Below are 19451 nucleotides of genomic sequence, written 5' to 3'. Positions count from 1 at the left end.
AGCATTAACCAATCCCCCAAACTCACCCAGCATTAACCAATCCCCTAAACTCACCCAGCATTAACCAACCCCCCAAACTCACCCAGCACTAACCAACCCCCCAAACTCAACCAGTACTAACCGACAGCTCAAACTCAACCAGCATTAACCAACCCCCATACTCAACCAGCACTAACCAATCCCCAAACTCGACCAGCACTAAACGAAAGCCCGAACTCAACCAGCACTAACCAACCCCCCAAACTCACCCAGCACTAACCAACCCCCCAAACTCACCCAGCACTAACCGACAGCCCGAACTCAACCAGCACTAACCAACCCCCCAAACTCACCCAGCACTAACCAACCCCCCAAACTCACCCCACATTAACCAACCCGCCAAACTCACCCAGCATTAATCAATCCCACGAACTCAACCAGCACTAACCAACCCCCCGAACTCAACCAGCACTAACCAACCCCCCAAGCTCAGCCAGCACTAACCAACCCCCCAAACTCACCCAGCACTAACCAACCCCCCAAACTCACCCAGCACTAACCAACCCCCCAAACTCACCCAAACACTAACCAACCCCCCAAACTCACCCAGCATTAACCGATCCCCCAAACTCACCCAGCATTAACCAATCCCCTAAACTCACCCAGCATTAACCAACCCCCCAAACTCACCCAGCACTAACCAACCCCCCAAACTCAACCAGTACTAACCGACAGCCCAAACTCAACCAGCATTAACCAACCCCCATACTCAACCAGCACTAACCAATCCCCAAACTCGACCAGCACTAAACGAAAGCCCGAACTCAACCAGCACTAACCAACCCCCCAAACTCACCCAGCACTAACCAACCCCCCAAACTCACCCCACATTAACCAACCCGCCAAACTCACCCAGCATTAATCAATCCCACGAACTCAACCAGCACTAACCAACCCCCCGAACTCAACCAGCACTAACCAACCCCCCAAACTCACCCAGCACTAACCAACCCCCCAAACTCACCCAGCACTAACCAACCCCCCAAACTCACCCAGCACTAACCAACCCCCCGAACTCACCCAGCACTAACCGACAGCCCGAACTCAACCAACACTAACCGACAGCCCAAAACTCAACCAGCACTAACCGACAGCCCAAAACTCAATCAGCACTAACCAACCCCCCAAAACTCACCCTGCATTAACCAATCCCCCAAACTCACCCAGCATTAACCAACCCCCCAAACTCACCCAGCATTAACCGACAGCCCGAACTCAACCAGCATTAACCAACCCCCCATACTCAACCAGCACTAACCAATCCCCCAAACTCGACCAGCAATAAACGACAGCCCGAAATCAACCAGCATTAACCAACCCCCCAAACTCACCCAGCACTAACCAACCCCCCAAACTCAACCAGCATTAACCAATCCCCCAAACTCACCCAGCACTAACCAATCCCCCAAACTCACCCAGCACTAAACAACAGCCCGAACTCACCCAGCATTAACCAACCCCCCAAACTCACCCAGCACTAACCGACAGCCCGAACTCACCCAGCACTAACCAACCCCCCAAACTCAACCAGCATTAACCAATCCCCCAAACTCACCCAGCACTAACCAATCCCCCAAACTCACCCAGCACTAACCAACCCCCCAAACTCAACCAGCATTAACCAACCCCCCAAACTCACCCAGCACTAACCAACCCCCCAAACTCAACCAGCATTAACCAACCCCCCAAACTCACCCAGCACTAACCAACCCCCCAAACTCACCCAGCACTAACCAACCCCCCAAACTCAACCAGCATTAACCAATCCCCCAAACTCACCCAGCACTAACCAATCCCCCAAACTCACCCAGCACTAACCAACCCCCCAAACTCAACCAGCATTAACCAATCCCCCAAACTCACCCAGCACTAACTAATCCCCCAAACTCACCCAGCACTAACCAACCCCCCAAACTCAACCAGCATTAACCAACTCCCCAAACTCAACCAGCATTAACCAACCCCCCAAACTCACCCAGCACTAACCAACCCCCCAAACTCAACCAGCATTAACCAACCCCCGAAACTCAACCAGCATTAACCAACCCCCCAAACTCACCCAGCATTAACCAATCCCCCAAACTCACCCAGCATTAACCAACCCCCCAAACTCACCCAGCACTAACCGACAGCCCGAACTCAACCAGCATTAACCAACCCCCCATACTCAACCAGCACTAACCAATCCCCCAACTCGACCAGCACTAAACGACAGCCCGAACTCACCCAGCATTAACCAACCCCCCAAACTCACCCAGCACTAACCGACAGCCCGAACTCAACCAGCATTAACCAACCCCCCAAACTCACCCAGCACTAACCGACAGCCCGAACTCAACCAGCATTAACCAACCCCCCATACTCAACCAGCACTAACCAATCCCCCAAACTCGACCAGCACTAAACGACAGCCCGAAATCAACCAGCATTAACCAACCCCCCAAACTCACCCAGCACTAACCAACCCCACAAACTCAACCAGCATTAACCAATCCCCCAAACTCACCCAGCACTAACCAATCCCCCAAACTCACCCAGCACTAACCAACCCCCCAAACTCAACCAGCATTAACCAACCCCCCAAACTCAACCAGCATTAACCAACCCCCCAAACTCACCCAGCACTAACCAACCCCCCAAACTCAACCAGCATTAACCAACCCCCCAAACTCACCCAGCACTAACCAACCCCCCAAACTCACCCAGCACTAACCAACCCCCCAAACTCAAACAGCATTAACCAACCCCCCAAACTCACCCAGCACTAACCAATCCCCCAAACTCACCCAGCACTAACCAATCCCCCAAATTCAACCAGCACTAACCAATCCCCCAAACTCACCCAGCACTAACCAACCCCCCAAACTCACCCAGCACTAACCAACCCCCCAAACTCAACCAGCATTAACCAACCCCCCAAACTCACCCAGCACTAACCAACCCCCCAAACTCACCCAGCACTAACCAACCCCCCAAACTCAACCAGCATTAACCAATCCCCCAAACTCACCCAGCACTAACCAACCACCCAAACTCAACCAGCATTAACTAACACTCACCCAACACTAACTCTGCACTCATGTATATGCTTGAACTTGGACCTGGACCCTGACACTAGTGTTCCTTCATAATGTGATCAGAGCCTTTCTTTCATCATACGGTTATTGCTGTTAAACACGCGTGTGAACATGTTTTACTCACAGATGATGTCCATGAAGGCTCGGTCCCACAGCTCGTCCACTGTGTAACACTCCGCTGACGTGATGTTTACCGACAGCACAATGTCATCCTCCACATACTTCAGGATCAGGTTATTCACCACGATATTGACATTATTCACCACTCGGCGAATCAGACTCTGCACGTACCCTGCAGAGAGACACACAGCAGAAGGAAAACTCAAACTCTCACAAACAGCTGATGGAGACTTTTGAAAGAATTGATTGTTGCATAATAAAAAAACGCAGCATAAGGTCCTGAAAAAACGAAGCATCGCCGCCACTTGGTCAGCAGCATGAATAACAAAACTCTTATTCTAAAGAGTGAATTAATAAATTGTACACAGAAAACAATCAACATGACATGATTACAACATCCCATAATAGTGCCTGAGTTCAGTGTGAGTCCTGTGCTCTCCAAACACTCTGTAACTCTTTCACACAGCGCCGGCTCCCTGTTAATTACACTGGGATGTTCTAGATTTGTTGCTTCTCTCACCTGCAAAAACACAACGCTAAACAGTTTTCAGGATTAGATTAACTGCAGCAGCCATATCACAATCTCACTGATTTAATCTATTAATTGTGCAGTGTGTGTGTGTGTGTGTGTGTGTGTGTGTGTGTGTGTGTGTGTGTGAGACCAGAAGCTCCAGCTGAACAGTGCTCATGCTCTAAGGTCATTACACAACAAAGTACCAAAATACTGAAAACATTACAAACCAGAGTTTCAGCAATAACATATTAAAACATCCAGCAAGGAGCGGTCATCACCGCGGGAGCGACGGCATTATTCAGGCTGAGCGCTCGCGGTCCCACTCCAACTTATAAAACTTTAATGCTTTTTCCTTGTAGTCCAACTCAAATGTTTGTCTTCCTGTGCGAGTGGCGTGTGTTTTATTAATGAGCTCTGGATCATAATCCCACAAACTCAAAGCCTCGGGATCAGGTGAAGAACAAACGAGTGTTTTACAGTATCGTCCGCAGTGGTGCGTTATTTCCCGAGAGCGTCGGTCACGCGAGCGTCAGTGTGTGCGGTCGAGGGTGTGTGTTAAACATGCGGGTCAGCGGCGGGTCTGTGTGTGTGTGTGTAGCACCTGCATTCACAGTCATAAACTCATTCCCTGTTAGTGCTCTCTGGATCTAATTTATCCAGCGGAGTCTTTACTTTCCCTGCGTTTCTCCATAAACTCTCTTCAGCTCCGCTGCACCTGCGGCCCGTGGGGATCACAACTACACTCGTAAAATAGCTGGAAAAACCAACAGCTTTATGTGCTACTCAAGCCAAGAGTCGCTCTCAGACTCACTCACACACACTCTCAGACTCCAGCGCACTCACACACACACACTCACACACGCTCTCAGACTCCAGCGCACTCACACACACACTCTCAGACTCACTCACACACACTCTCAGACTCCAGCGCACTCACACACACACTCACACATGCTCTCAGACTCCAGCGCACTCACACACACACTCTCAGACTCACTCACACACACTCTCAGACTCCAGCGCACTCACACACACACACTCACACACGCTCTCAGACTCCAGCGCACTCACACACACATTCTCAGACTCACTCACACACACTCTCAGACTCCAGCGCACTCACACACACACTCTCAGACTCACTCACACACTCTCAGACTCCAGCGCACACACACACTCTCAGACTCACTCACACACACTCTCAGACTCCAGCGCACACACACACTCTCAGACTCACTCACACACACTCTCAGACTCCAGCGCACTCACACACACACACACTCACACACACTCTCAGACTCCAGCGCACTCACACACACTCTGACTCCAGCGCACTCACACACACTCTCAGACTCTCTCCTGCGCACAAACACTGAGCACTGAACACTATTGACCAGAACATGTCACCGCTGTCTTATAAAGACCTCAGGAACTGTGGACACTTGTGGAGAAGTTCAACATGATGATGAGATGATCAATGTAACTCCACAACAACTACAGAAATGTCTCCACTAACATTCAGAAACTCTTCCTGAGTCTCTCCGTAAGGCTGCACTCGCTACTGGTTATTCTGGGATTCTGGATGAGTGAGATTGGCCTGTTTTGTTATTGCCGGAGTTTCTGAAACTTGTGTAAAGACTCCGCCCTCTTCTGAACGGAGGCGGAGCTAAAGCTCATTTGCATTTAAAGGGACACACACTAAAACGGCGCGTTTTTGCTCACACCCAAAAAGGGGCAAATTTGACAAGCTGTAATAAATGATCTGGTATTTTGAGCTGAAATTTCACAGAGACACTCTGAGGACACCACAGATTTATATTACATCTTGTGAAAAGGGGCATAATGTCACCTTTAAGATGTTTTGATGCACAGGAGACGCACTAACACACACTCACAGACACTCAGCTCATCATAAACAGAAACACATTCATTCAAACATCTCATCAGAAATGAACACTAACCTCCTCTGCGCTTAACAAATTCAATTTAACAAACTAAAACAAATCTTCTTCATCTGTAACTGAATCCCTCATGTGAAGGAATCAGTGTGATAATGAGCACAGAAACATTCTGTCCGTCGCTGGGTCTCAGTCTCAGTCTCGTCTCAGTCTGTCTCAGTCTCGTCTCAGTCTGTCTCAGTCTCGTCTCAGTCTGTCTCAGTCTGTCTCAGTCTGTCTCAGTCTCGTCTCAGTCTCGTCTCAGTCTCGTCTCAGTCTCGTCTCAGTCTGCTCAACCTCTTCAACCTGACTGAAGGTTTTCCTCTCTGATCCCGAGAGTAACTCTCTCTCACGAGCAGATTCCTGACGACAGCGTGGTGAAAGAAGGGTTTCACTCGTTTTCCCTGATTTACACAGTTTTACGCAAAAACATATGATAAGGACGAGGCCGAGCTGCGAGATTTTTATTTTCTGCTGCTGAAATTTACATTTTCAAACTCACTTGGACAAAAAAAATCTACTAAATTAATAAATGTGTGGTAATAACATGAGAAAATATACCACAAATGTCTAAAAAGTTATTTTTATGTCTTACTGAGTGAAACAGAAATGTGTGTGTGTAAGTGAGATGGTGTGTGTAAGTGTGAGTGTGTGTGTGTGTGTGTGTGTGCGCGTGAGCTTGAAAGAAAACAAACAGTGCGCTGCTGGGGGTCTCTAAGGGAGGGTCCGTGGCCCTCACGCATCACTCACTCACTCACACACACACACACTCACTCACTCACACACACACACACACACACACACACACACACACACACACTCACGCATGTCTGGTTCACTATCTTTGTGGGGACTCTCCATAGACTTAATGGTTTTTATACAGTACAAACTGTATGTTCTGTCCCCTTACACTAACCCTACCCCTAAACCTGCCCATCACACACACACACACACACACACACACACACTAACCCTACCCCTAAACCTACCCATCACAGAAAACTTTCTGCATTTTTACATTTTCAAAAAAATACAATTTAGTATGTTTATTTACCCATTCCCCTCATGGCGACCGCTGGCTGGCTGGCTGGCTGGCTGGCTGGCTGGTCCCCACAATGGAGGACATTTGGTTCCCACAATGTAATATAAATCAAACGCACACACACGCACACACACACACACTCACTCTCACACAAACACACACACACACACACACACACACACACACACACCTGGGGGCAGGTCCGGGTCGCTGGGGTTCTGCTGCACACGTCGAGGTTTAGCCGACGCCCTCGAGCTCTCAGACGCGCTGCGATTGGTGGAACTGGACCCACAGCTCTCATTATCATCCTGCACACAGAAACAACACAATCACCAGCTTACACACATCTGAAAGAGGAAGAGCGTGTGTGTGTGAGTGTGTGTGTGCGTGTGTGTGTTGTGTGCGTGTGCGAGTGTGTGTGTGTGTGTGCGCGTGTGTCAGAAATAAAAAATATAAGCGCTTGCACCTTGGATCCTGTGTTCTCGAGCTCAAACACTGCTGTCGTGTAAATGAACGGCCAGAACACATTAAAAGTTTCCTGTGAGAGCGGTGTGTGTTAGCGGCCACTAAGTTAATAACTAATGATCTTCACAACGGAAGTGAATCAGTCAAAACTAACTTTATCTGGACAATAACTTTATTCTAGATCTGCTGTAAAGCCTAAACAATCTCTGTTACTGTAATCTCCTGTTATCACTGTAAAGCTGCTGTGAAACATCTGTACTGTTAAAGCGCTGTATAAATGAAGGAGACTTGACTCGTGTGTGTGTGTGTGTGTGTGTGTGTCTGCAGGAATGAGGGAGCTCTGGGATAAACAGCAGTAAAGGGTTATTTCTGGTTTATTGCGGCGTGTTTGCGATGAAAGAGTGAAGAAGCGTCTAAAAGAATCAGACGAGTGGATGTCGAGGTCAGACACAAACGTCCCAGAATGCCTGTCACTGATAACACACACTGATTTACTGGAGAGATTCACTTTACTGCATCAGTGACGGCCCATACACCCCCACAGCACGACCTTTGACCTTAGACCAACATCACATGGGTCCTGAGTTAAACACACTCAGTAAACCTCCGTAGCATCAACAAAACCCTTAACCATCCACTCCACACACACACACACACTCACTCTCTCTCTCTCTCTCTCTCTCTTTCTCACACACACACACACCACACACCACACAGCTCCAGATGCGTTACTGAAGACGTCTCTCTCACACACACACACACAGCTCCAGATGCGTTACTGAAGACGTCTCACACACACACAGATATAATAAACACACACACAGGAGAAGAGCGATTAACACTTCATTCAGAGACGAGGAGGAGCTGCTTTGTTACTCAAGACACTCACACACCTCCACGTCTGCACACACACACACACACACACACACACACACACACACAGCGCAGCTTCACTGCAGATCGTGAACATGAAACGTATATTTCTGCAGGATCATATTCAGCTGCTCAGAGGAACTGTAAAAACAAACTACAGTCATTAGATCATTAATCATCAGAACAACTCAAAGCTTCCTTCTGTTCGCACACACACTTCTGAGACACACACACACACATCTGAGACACAACACACACACATCTGAGACACAACACACACACACACACACACATCTGAGACACAACACACACACATCTGAGACACAACACACACACACACACATCTGAGACACAACACACACACACACACATCTGAGACACAACACACACACATCTGAGACACAACACACACACACACATCTGAGACACAACACACACACATCTGAGACACAACACACTCAGCACACACACATCTGAGACACAACACACACACATCTGAAGACACAACACACACACATCTGAGAGACACACACACACACACACATCTGAGACACAACACACACACACACCTGAGACACAACACACACACATCTGAGACACAACACACTCAGCACACACATCTGAGACACAACACACACACATCTGAGACAACACACACACACACACACACACCTGAGACACAACACACACACACATCTGAGACACAACACACACACACACACATCTGAGACACAACACACACACATCTGAGACACAACACATCTGAGATACAACACACACACACACATCTGAGACACAACACACACACACACACACACACATCTGACACACACACATCTGAGACACAACACACACACACACATCTGAGACACACACACACACACACACACACACACACACACACACCTGAGACACAACAAACACACATCTGAGACACAACACACACACACACACATCTGAGACAAAACACACACACACACACACACACACACACACAAGACACAACACACACACATCTGAGACACAACACACACACACACACACACACACACGACACAACACACACACATCTGAGACACAACACACACATCTGAGACACACACACACACATACATCTGAGACACACACACACACACACCTGAGACACAACACACACACACACACACACCTGAAACACAACACATTCAGCATCACGCTCTCTCTCAGCTGCAGTCGACCGTGAGCATATTCAGTTCTTGACTCAATTTCAAAGAACTCTTATAACAAACAGGTTCTATATAAGAAGAAATGTCTTAAATAATTGCATAAAACTCATGTTTGATGGCTTATTTAAATGTTCTTACTATGTTTACTAGCTGTTTCTTTCATTCATGAAATTAAATTTAAATTAAAGATGAATTAAAGCAAAATCGATAAATTAAAACTGAATCCATAAAATGATCCCATATAGAACCTTTTCTTCTACGAGTGTTTTTCTGTGTTGTCTTTATTCTGCATAGATTTATCAGTATGTTTGCCTGCATCAGTGACGCGATCGCCAGGGTTCTGCCGTGTGGTTCTGCCGTGTGGTTCTGCCGTGTGGTTCTGCCGTACCGGTTCTGCCGTGTGGTTCTGCCGTACCGGTTCTGCCGTGTGGTTCTGCCGTGTGGTTCTGCCGTACCGGTTCTGCCATGTGGTTCTGCCGTGTGGTTCTGCCGTACCGGTTCTGCCATGTGGTTCTGCCGTGTGGTTCTGCCGTACCGGTTCTGCCGTGTGGTTCTGCCGTACCGGTTCTGCCGTGTGGTTCTGCCGTGTGGTTCTGCCGTACCGGTTCTGCCGTGTGGTTCTGCCGTACCGGTTCTGCCGTGTGGTTCTGCCGTACCGGTTCTGCCGTGTGGTTCTGCCGTGTGGTTCTGCGTCTGCTTTCGGGTCTCTCCGGCCTCAGCTTCACCAGCGCATAATTTGTCTCAACGTCATTTGCAATTTTCCAAAAGTTCTTTCTTAAACCGGACGGCTCTGTGAAACACATCTGCAACGAATACCTGTTTGGGAATGTCCCAGTGTATATACGGCACGGTTCCCACATGGCAGGAGCGCGCAGACGGCAGTAGCTGACATTAGTGCAGGGGAACACGCATATGGTCCAGATCTATTCTGCAGAAGCCGCTATAATCAGCTCTAATTGACTTCCCTCCTAAATGTGTTTCTAACTGGCCATCTGGACCTCCTCTGAACGACTGCGCATGCAAACATCAGGCCGTTAGAACACTACATCTTTACCAACGTCCATGTCAAGCTTTATTTCTATAGCACTTTATATTTCACAGCAGCTTCACAGAAATAAACAGGAAATAACAGAATCACTTTTGAAAAAATTCATCAAATTCGAGACAAATTCAGATTCTGCTGTAAAGCCACTCTAAAAATAAACATGTGACCCTGGACCACAAAGCCAGTCACAAGGGTCTATTTTTTAAATTGAGATTTATACATCATCGATTTTGCTGCATGCACGCACAAAAATAATTGTTTTATATATTTACGGTAGGAGATATGAAACAGGATCTTTACTTTTTTTGTAAAGATTTTTGGCATAAAATAAAAATCATTTTGACCCATACAATGTATTGTTGGCATATGTCAATGATTTCATACAGTAAAACACACTTTTTGCCTTTTTCTGGTGCCACAACTGTTCTAGATAAAGGAAGACGGTCACATCTCATCCCTTTCTGTGCGAACATCACGTGAAAAACAGCAGATTTACGCGACGGGCGACTGAATATACCTGTGGTCAGGGTTGGTGAGTGATTCCATCACACTACACTATTACAAATAAGGTTCCAAAAAGCTGTTTTCGCAGCGATGCCATAGAATAACTATTTTGGGTTCCTTTCAGTGATCATCTCTTGGTGTAAAGAACATTTTAATAATCTAAAGATCCTTTTTCTACTATAAAGAACCTTTTGTGCGATGGAAAGTTCGTGCATCTCGTGTGCATCTCGTGTACATCTCATGTCTATCTCATGCGTCTCGTGTGTGTCTCGTGTGTATCTGATGTCTATCTCATGCGTCTCGTGTGTCTCGTGTGTATCTGATGTCTATCTCATGTCTATCTCATGTGTATCTCGTGTGTGTCTCGTGTGTATCTGATGTGTGTCTCGTGTGTATCTGATGTGTGTCTCGTGTGTATCTCATGTGTGTCTCGTGTGTATCTCATGTGTGTCTCGTGTGTATCTAATGTGTCTCGTGTGTGTCTCATGTGTGTATCGTGTGTGTCTCGTGTGTCTCGTGTCTATCTCATGTGTATCTCATGTCTATCTCATGTCTATCTCATGTCTATCTTGTGTGTGTCTCGTGTGTGTCTCATGTCTATCTCATGTGTGTCTCGTGTGTATCTCATGTGTGTCTCGTGTGTATCATGTGTGTCTCGTATGTATCTGATGTCTATCTCATGTCTATCTCATGTGTCTCGTGTATCTCATGTGTGTCTCATGTGTGTCTCGTGTGTATCTCATATGTGTCTCGTGTGTATCTCATATGTGTCTCGTGTGTATCTCATGTGTGTCTCGTGTGTGTCTTGTGTGTATCTCATGTGTGTCTCATGTGTGTCTCGTATGTATCTGATGTCTATCTCATGTCTATCTCATGTGTCTCGTGTATCTCATGTGTGTCTCATGTGTGTCTCGTGTGTATCTCATATGTGTCTCGTGTGTATCTCATGTGTGTCTCGTGTGTGTCTTGTGTGTATCTCATGTGTGTCTCGTGTGTATCTCATGTGTGTCTCGTGTCTATCTCATGTCTATCTCATGTGTGTCTCATGTCTATCTCGTGTGTCTCATGTCTATCTAATGTGTGTCTCATGTGTATCTCATGTGTGTCTCGTGTGTATCTCATGTGTGCCTCGTGTGTATCTCAAGTGTATCTCGTGTGTGTCTCGTGTGTATCTCGTGTGTCTCGTGTGTATCTCATGTGTGTCTCGTGTGTATCTCATGTGTGTCTCATGTGCATCTCGTGTGTCTCGTGTGCATCTCGTGTGCGTCTCGTGTGCGTCTAGTGTGCATCTCCAACGCATTCTCATCCTAGGGCGTCATATACTGACGCTTTTGACATTTCGTCTACATCCAACGCACATGGCACCCTTTAGCGTCAATATGAGACGCAGATAGCTTTGTTTGGTTATGGGTAGGTTTAGGTCTGGGGTAGGGTTAGGGTTAGACCGCTAGGAGGCGCCTTCTGGCCCATATCTATCTGCGTCTCATATTGACGCTAAAGGGTGCCATGTGCGTTGGATGTAGACGAAATGTCAAAAGCGTCAATATATGACGCCTTGGGATGAGAACGGGCTGGCATCTCATGTGCATCTCGTGTGCATCTCATGTGTATCATGTGTGTCTCGTGTGCATCTCGTGTGCATCTCGTGTGTATTTCGTGTGTGTCTCTCATGTGTGTCTCGTGTGCATCTCGTGTGCATCTCGTGTGTATTTCGTGTGTGTCTCTCATGTGTGTCTCGTGTGTGTCTCGTGTGTGTCTCGTGTGCGTCTCGTGTGCATCTCGTGTGCGTCTCGTGTGCGTCTCGTGTGCATCTCGTGTGTATCTCATGTGTGTCTCATGTGTGTCTCGTGTCTATCTCATGTCTATCTCGTGTGTATCTCATGTGTGTCTCGTGTGTGTCTCGTGTGCGTCTCGTGTGCATCTCGTGTGCGTCTCGTGTGCGTCTCGTGTGCGTCTCGTGTGTATCTCATGTGTGTCTCATGTGTGTCTCGTGTCTATCTCATGTCTATCTCGTGTGTATCTCATGTGTGTCTCGTGTGTGTCTCGTGTGCATCTCATGTGTGTCTCGTGTGTATCTCAGACACTGACCGCGGCTCCGTCCCGAAGCTTGAGGATGCACTCCATGGTGTTGATGGTGATGACCACGGGCTCGGAGCTCAGTTTGGTCCAGGGCACGTGGATGCGCAGCTCGTGGATGTGGCCGCTCAGGAACATGAAGGGCAGCTTGAGCTCCTGCAAACACACACCATCTGTCAGTCAAACTCTGAGAAGAACAAACGTTTCGCAAACAGATCGTACAGAACAGGGTTTGAAATGTACTTTTTCAGTCACCGGCCAATTTGGCTAAAAAAAATTAAAGTTACCGGCAAATCAGAACTTCTACTAGCCAAAAAAAAAGAAAAAGAAAAAGGAAAGAAATGAACCAGATTAACTATGTCAAAGCTTTAATACATATAAATATATATAAAATTTGGATTTCTTTATACAAAAAAATCCTACTATCCAGCATCTCCTCCCTTCCTCTTTCATCCTCATCACCTGTGTGTGTTCAGGTAAGCCAGCTATGAGCAGATTCTGCGGAATACGCTGTATTTAATATATGATGACTCACGAGTATTTGTGCTAAATCTGCACAGATTTGGTTTACACAAACTTCTCCAGCAAAGTGAGTAAACATAATCAGTAACACACCAAATTGGCTCGGATTTGACAGCGTTACTCGCCACAGTTGATTTTTACCCGCATTTGGCGGGTGTTCATGTCTAATCCTGGTTACAGTAACGAATTTACAGGCTTCAAACGCTTCCAGAGCTGGTCTGTCAGGATTCCAGTCGCTTTCACAGAAGATCTCTGAGGAAAGTTTAACTCCCGCTTGGGACGAGGAAAGCTGCTTCTAATAATATCCTGCATCAAAGTCTGAGAGCCAAACATTCTCACAACATGACACAGTGATCCCTTCCAGATATTACAACTGCAAAAGCTCAGTGTTGCCCAAATAAGAAAGCAAAGCAAATCTGGTGTTCCTGCATCCGAGTGTCAGCAGACGAGAGGGAAGCTCTGAACAAACTCTGACACTTATGTCATATCATGTTATTTTCATAAGCTGCTCAGTGTTCAGGTCTCTGAAGCTCATGATGCTCATGGTGTGAGCTAGATTTATATTACATAGATAGAAAGGGATAGAAAACTGAATTATGATTATGATTTCTTTCCTGACAGATAAAAATCATTCCATACGCTTGTTTGAACTATCAATAGTAATGAAGGGAGGCAGAACTGCAGCTTCTGTAAACACACAGCGACTGCCAGGGAACTTCTCTAAAGCGTCGCACATTATTCTCCTCACGCCTCGCATCGAAGGAAACGGATCAGAACATCATTCCGTGTCAAATCAGCCAGAGTACCCAGATTAAAAAATATATTTTTGTCATATTTTTTCATAGAAAGACAAACATCAATAGAGATAAAAAGGCAAAATATGAAATGTCATGGATGTACATTTGCTGAGTAATCCACTGTTTTGTAGAGGGGGTCAAAATGACAGTTTCCACGTGAGTTTTCAGCGGGGGTTAAAAATGACTTCAGAAAGATGGCAGCATTATTATTTTATTTTTATACAGATATTAGTAGATCTATTAGTCAAATCTGATGACTTTAGCAATCTTTGCTTCATTATATGCCAACAGTGAAAGTTCAAAAATTGGAAAAAGCACTTTTTTTTGCCCCAAGTATTAAATATATCTCAATGTCCTTTTAAATTCTAGTTCTTAACACACTTTCCTTTTAATATTTTAATTTTAAAGGCTCTAAATGGTTCAACCCCAGAGATATGGAGATCTTAATGTGGCCCCGTGAGTAAATACACATTTTCAGTGGTCAAAAACCAAACGTGGGTCACTTAGCACACAGCTAATACTGTTTTCCATTTAAAAAGTTAATGTTTTAAAGTAAACAATTAATGTTGAAACTAGAAATGTATTTTGTTTTTTTCTATCAGCTCAACTGCAGGAACTTTCCTGTCTGAGTACCATACATGTTCTTCCAAAGTTTGTGTGCCTGTAAATCTAAAAGTATTACAGATAATCCACTTAAGGAGTTCCAATCAACTAAAGATGTTGTGAATCTGCCAGGAAGAGGACGTGTTAATATCGTCCTCATGCAAGAGTTTGAGTGAACAAAGTCTCTCCGAGGATCACAGATGGAGAATCGCAGAGATTAGTGAGTCTCGGGGTCAGAGAGCATAGAAACCCTACATCAGCACATGTTGTTTGGGAGGGTTTCAAGAAACATCCTCCTCGCTCATCCAGAAACTCCAGCGTGTTCAGCTGTCAGACACGACTGGGTCTTCAAACGGGACAGCAACCACACCAGATGGGATGTAAAGTTCCCCATGCCACGGTTAATACGGCGCTGGATCTCTAATTTTTGGGCCTATTGTTTTGTTGGAGGTCCTGGACTTCTTCTTCAGATACACGGCATCATGGACACTAGCAAATACCAACCGATAAAAGATCAAAACCTGACGGCCTCGTGAGTGTGTGTGTCGGGTCGGGTCGTGAGTGTGTCGGGCCATGAGTGAGTGTGTGTGTCGAGTTGTGAGTCTGTCGGGTCGTGAGTGTGTCGGGTCGGGTCGTGAGTGTGTCGAGTCGGGTCGGGTCGTGAGTGTGTCGGGTCGGGTCGGGTCGTGAGTGTGTCGGGTCGGGTCGGGTCGTGAGTGTGTCGGGTCGGGTCGTGAGTGTGTCGGGTTGGGTCATGAGTGTGTCGGGTCGTGAGTGTGTGTGTCGGGTCGGGTCGTGAGTGTGTCGGGCCATGAGTGAGTGTGTGTGTCGAGTTGTGAGTCTGTCGGGTCGTGAGTGTGTCGAGTCGGGTCGGGTTGTGAGTGTGTCGGGTCGGGTCGTGAGTGTGCCGGGCCATGAGTGTGTGTGTCAGGCCGTATGTGTGTGTTGGGTCGTGAGTGTGTGTGTGTGTGTGTGTGTGTGTGTGTCGGGTTGTGAGTGTGTGTGTGTGTGTGTGTGTCGGGTTGTGAGTGTGTCGGGTCGTGAGTGTATGTGTCGTGAGTGTGTGTGTCGGGTCGTGAGTGTGTGTGTGTGTGTCGGGTCGTGTCGTGAGTGTGCCAGGCCGTGAGTGTGTGTGTCGGGCCGTGAGTGTGTGTGTGTGTGTGTGTCGGGTCGTGTCGTGAGTGTGCCGGGCCGTGAGTGTGTGTGTCGGGTCGTGAGTGTGTGTGTGTGTGTCGGGTCGTGTCGTGAGTGTGGCAGGCCGTGAGTGTGTGTGTCGGGCCGTGAGTGTGTGTGTCGGGCCGTGAGTGTGTCGGGCCGTGAGTGAGTGTGTGTGTGTGTGTGTTGGGTCGTGAGTGTGTCGTGTCGGGTCGTGTCGTGAGTGTGCCGGGCCGTGAGTGTGTGTGCCGGGCCGTGAGTGTGTGTGTCGGGCCTTGAGTGAGTGTGTGTGTGTGTTGGGTCGTGAGTGTGTCGGGTCGTGAGTGTGTGTGTGTGTCGGGTCGTGAGTGTGTCGGGTTGTGAGTGTGTGTGTGTCGGGTCATGAGTGTGTGTGTGTCGTGTCGGGTCGTGTCGTGAGTGTGCCGGGCCGTGAGTGTGTGTGTCGGGCCGTGAGTGAGTGTGTGTGTGTGTTGGGTCGTGAGTGTGTCGGGTCGTGAGTGTGTGTGTGTCGGGTCGTGTCGTGAGTGTGCCGGGCCGTGAGTGTGTGTGTCGGGTCGTGTCGTGAGTGTGCCGGGCCGTGAGTGTGTGTGTCGGGTCGTGTCGTGAGTGTGCCGGGCCGTGTCGTGAGTGTGCCGGGCCGTGAGTGTGTGTGTCGGGTCGTGAGTGAGTGTGTGTGTTGGGTCGTGAGTGTGTCGGGTCGTGTCGTGAGTGTGCCGGGTCGTGTCGTGAGTGAGTGTGTGTGTGTGTTGGGTCGTGAGTGTGCCGGGTCGTGTCGTGAGTGTGCCGGGCCGTGAGTGTGTGTGTCGGGTCGCTCTCACCTGCTCCAGCACATCCAGTCTCAGGTCCAGTTTGCTCAGAACCACGTCTCCGCCCCATAACGACAGCTGCAGGTCCGACGGCTTCAGGTTCTTTATGTAGCGGTTAACATAACTCATCAAGAGAGGAGAAACATACGACTCCAGCATCCTGACCAGCCCTGGTGCCTGAGACACACACACACACACACACACACACACACACACTGTCAGATCATAAGCTGGTGTCTGACATGAAAACGATCATCTGACACTTCAGATTTAACTGTAAAAGTCTAATATTTCAGAACTTTTTTTTATAACATAAATGTTAATATTCAGGAACAACCAAATCCTCATTTTTTATTTTGTCAGTTTGCCACTGAAAATGATTTGCCATGAATTGAAAATATTTATCATTAGTGTGATTCATGTAATCTCTAAATGTCAACATGAGGAGAGATTCAGCATTAGGCAGAAGATTCAGAGAGAGTGTGTGCATTAACTTAATAAACCTGGTGACATGAAGACCTTTCAGTACATCATCCTCTGAGTTGTTTATGTGTGTGTGTGTGTGTGTGTGTGTGTGTGTGTGTGTGTGTGTGTGTGTGTGTGTGTGTGTGTGTGTGTGTGTATTCTGATCTGATCTCAGAGAGTTAAAGAGAAACTCTGTCTGTTGCTGTTTTTCATTAAACATGATAGAATAACAGAAGAGATGTTTCTATCACAGATCTATATTCCAGACACAAACCTGTGTTTGGCTAATTGTGCCCACATGTATTACAAGTCATTACAAACAGACGCGTTCTTCAATAAGTGATTAACATGTGGGCCTTTATTGCACTGATATAGTCCTAGAATATGAATATTAACAGACCTTGAGTTGTACTTTCTTCACTGACAGACGAACATGAACAGACTGACAGATGTTTTACAGCTAGCGAGCTCACACACACCTAACACACCTGAACACAGCTAACACACCTCACACACCTGCAGCTGGTGTCAGTCGCAACATCAGCCGAAACACTTCAATGTCACAAACACACAAACACACACTTACAGCTTTATCCGACGCGTCCAGCTGCTACAGAAATACAAACACATCCATCACTTCCGCATACGCTAACCCCACGTGACTGCCTGCTTCGACGCGTCACTTCCGGCACAGAGCTGACGCAAAAGCAGATGCGCGTCATCGCAGAGTAAAGTCTGTTTTAAGACGCAATCACTTTCTTTCATTTCTTTCATTTGCGCTAGAAGTCAAAATAAGCCTTTTTATTATTCACTAGAGCTACTGAAACACGGATTATACACAAATAATCATTAATACTGACAGTAGGCCTACGCTAATCATTATTATTAAACACCGATATACTAATAATCAGTGTTTATAATGCAGGAATGATTTATTGACGCGTGTCTGTGATAAATAACTCCTGAAGCTGCAGTGAAGGACTGACTATAAACTCTATTATAAACTCTACAGTTCGACTGGAGCAGATATGTATTGAAGTTCAATCGACATTAATATAAAGGCTATCATATACTGATAATACAATATTAAACACAGTCTAATAATTTAATATTAGACACTGACAATAGCCTAGTTATTATTAGCAGGCTAGTAGTATTGTAGCCTATAGCCTACAATAAAAAGCTATTATTAAACACGGACTATAGCCTATTAATCGTTATAAAATACTAACAATAGTTTTTTTGATAAAACGCTCCTAATCATTATTATAAACACACACACATGTTTTAATCAAACAGCGCTGAGTCTGAGAATCACTAATGCATGATTTGTGTTTATATTCCCGCAGCTGTTATTGCAGATCAGCGTCTGTCAGTCCATTCATAATTTTTGTGATTTGCGGAATATTGAATATAGGGTTAGGGTCAGCCTAATAATCATTATCAGCTTCAGATCATCTTCTGTTTTATTCGCGGGATTTACAGCTTTATGAATCGCGTCGTTTGTACGAAATTAGGGCTATTAAAACTCATTCAGTAATTAATCAGAAATTTATTTTACGAGTTTAATTTCAGACTCATAATTCACGCGCGTCATTGTTGATTTCCAATATTCACAGTCAATATTCATATTAATTCCAATATTAATTTCATTTCTTCAAATGTTTCCGTCTGTGTGTCAAATGAAGGTTTTAAAATGTGTGAATTTTACTTTCTACCTTATTTATTTTATAAGAATTATTATTAACTCATATCGCGTGTTTTAAATATGAAACCGTGGATCTGTGCATTATTTTAGAGATTAAAGACGCGCTGATTGAGTTATGATTAATCTGTGAAATCATCTCGTTCACGCGCAGCAAAAACACATTCAATCCCACAATGTTACAATATCAGTGACGTGAGTAACAAATACATTTCAGACAATAAAATATTGATATCCAATTATGGAAAAAAAAAGAAAAGTTTTTACACAATCATAGGCTACATTTTCTAGTGTATATATGTACTATTAAATAGGCTCTAATAACAATTATTGTAACAATTAAAATTAAAGAATCATCTCATAACTAATTTGATGTTAGAAATCATTACAAGTCTCGGGACATGTAATTAGAATTAGAAATTGAAATAAAATATGATATAAAAATAAAATATTATTCTTAAAAAAAATTTAAAAGAGCAAAGGAAGATATTTTTAATACAG

At 45.9% G+C, this 19451-nt stretch overlaps 1 protein-coding gene across 2 annotated transcripts in view; it reads right to left on the bottom strand.

The window, feature by feature from the left end:
* The window catches only part of vps13b (vacuolar protein sorting 13 homolog B), a 186619-nt gene extending 168713 nt beyond the window's left edge, over positions 1-17906 (bottom strand). For both annotated transcript variants that reach the window (XM_084385522.1, XM_084385521.1), the window contains exons 1-5: positions 17832-17906; positions 16793-16957; positions 12910-13053; positions 6920-7037; positions 3241-3408 (exon numbers count right to left, since the gene is read on the bottom strand). In XM_084385522.1, the coding sequence (XP_084241648.1) occupies positions 3241-3408; positions 6920-7037; positions 12910-13053; positions 16793-16939 (577 nt within the window). In that variant the 5' untranslated portion in view covers positions 16940-16957; positions 17832-17906. The remainder of the gene's footprint in view (positions 1-3240; positions 3409-6919; positions 7038-12909; positions 13054-16792; positions 16958-17831) is intronic.
* Positions 17907-19451: the final 1545 nt, after the last annotated feature.

Source organism: Rutilus rutilus, assembly GCF_951802725.1.
Source record: "Rutilus rutilus genome assembly, chromosome: 17".
Taxonomy (NCBI): domain Eukaryota; kingdom Metazoa; phylum Chordata; class Actinopteri; order Cypriniformes; family Leuciscidae; genus Rutilus; species Rutilus rutilus.
Note: the sequence above shows the minus strand (reverse complement) of the source record. Positions and strands in the feature narration are given on the sequence as shown.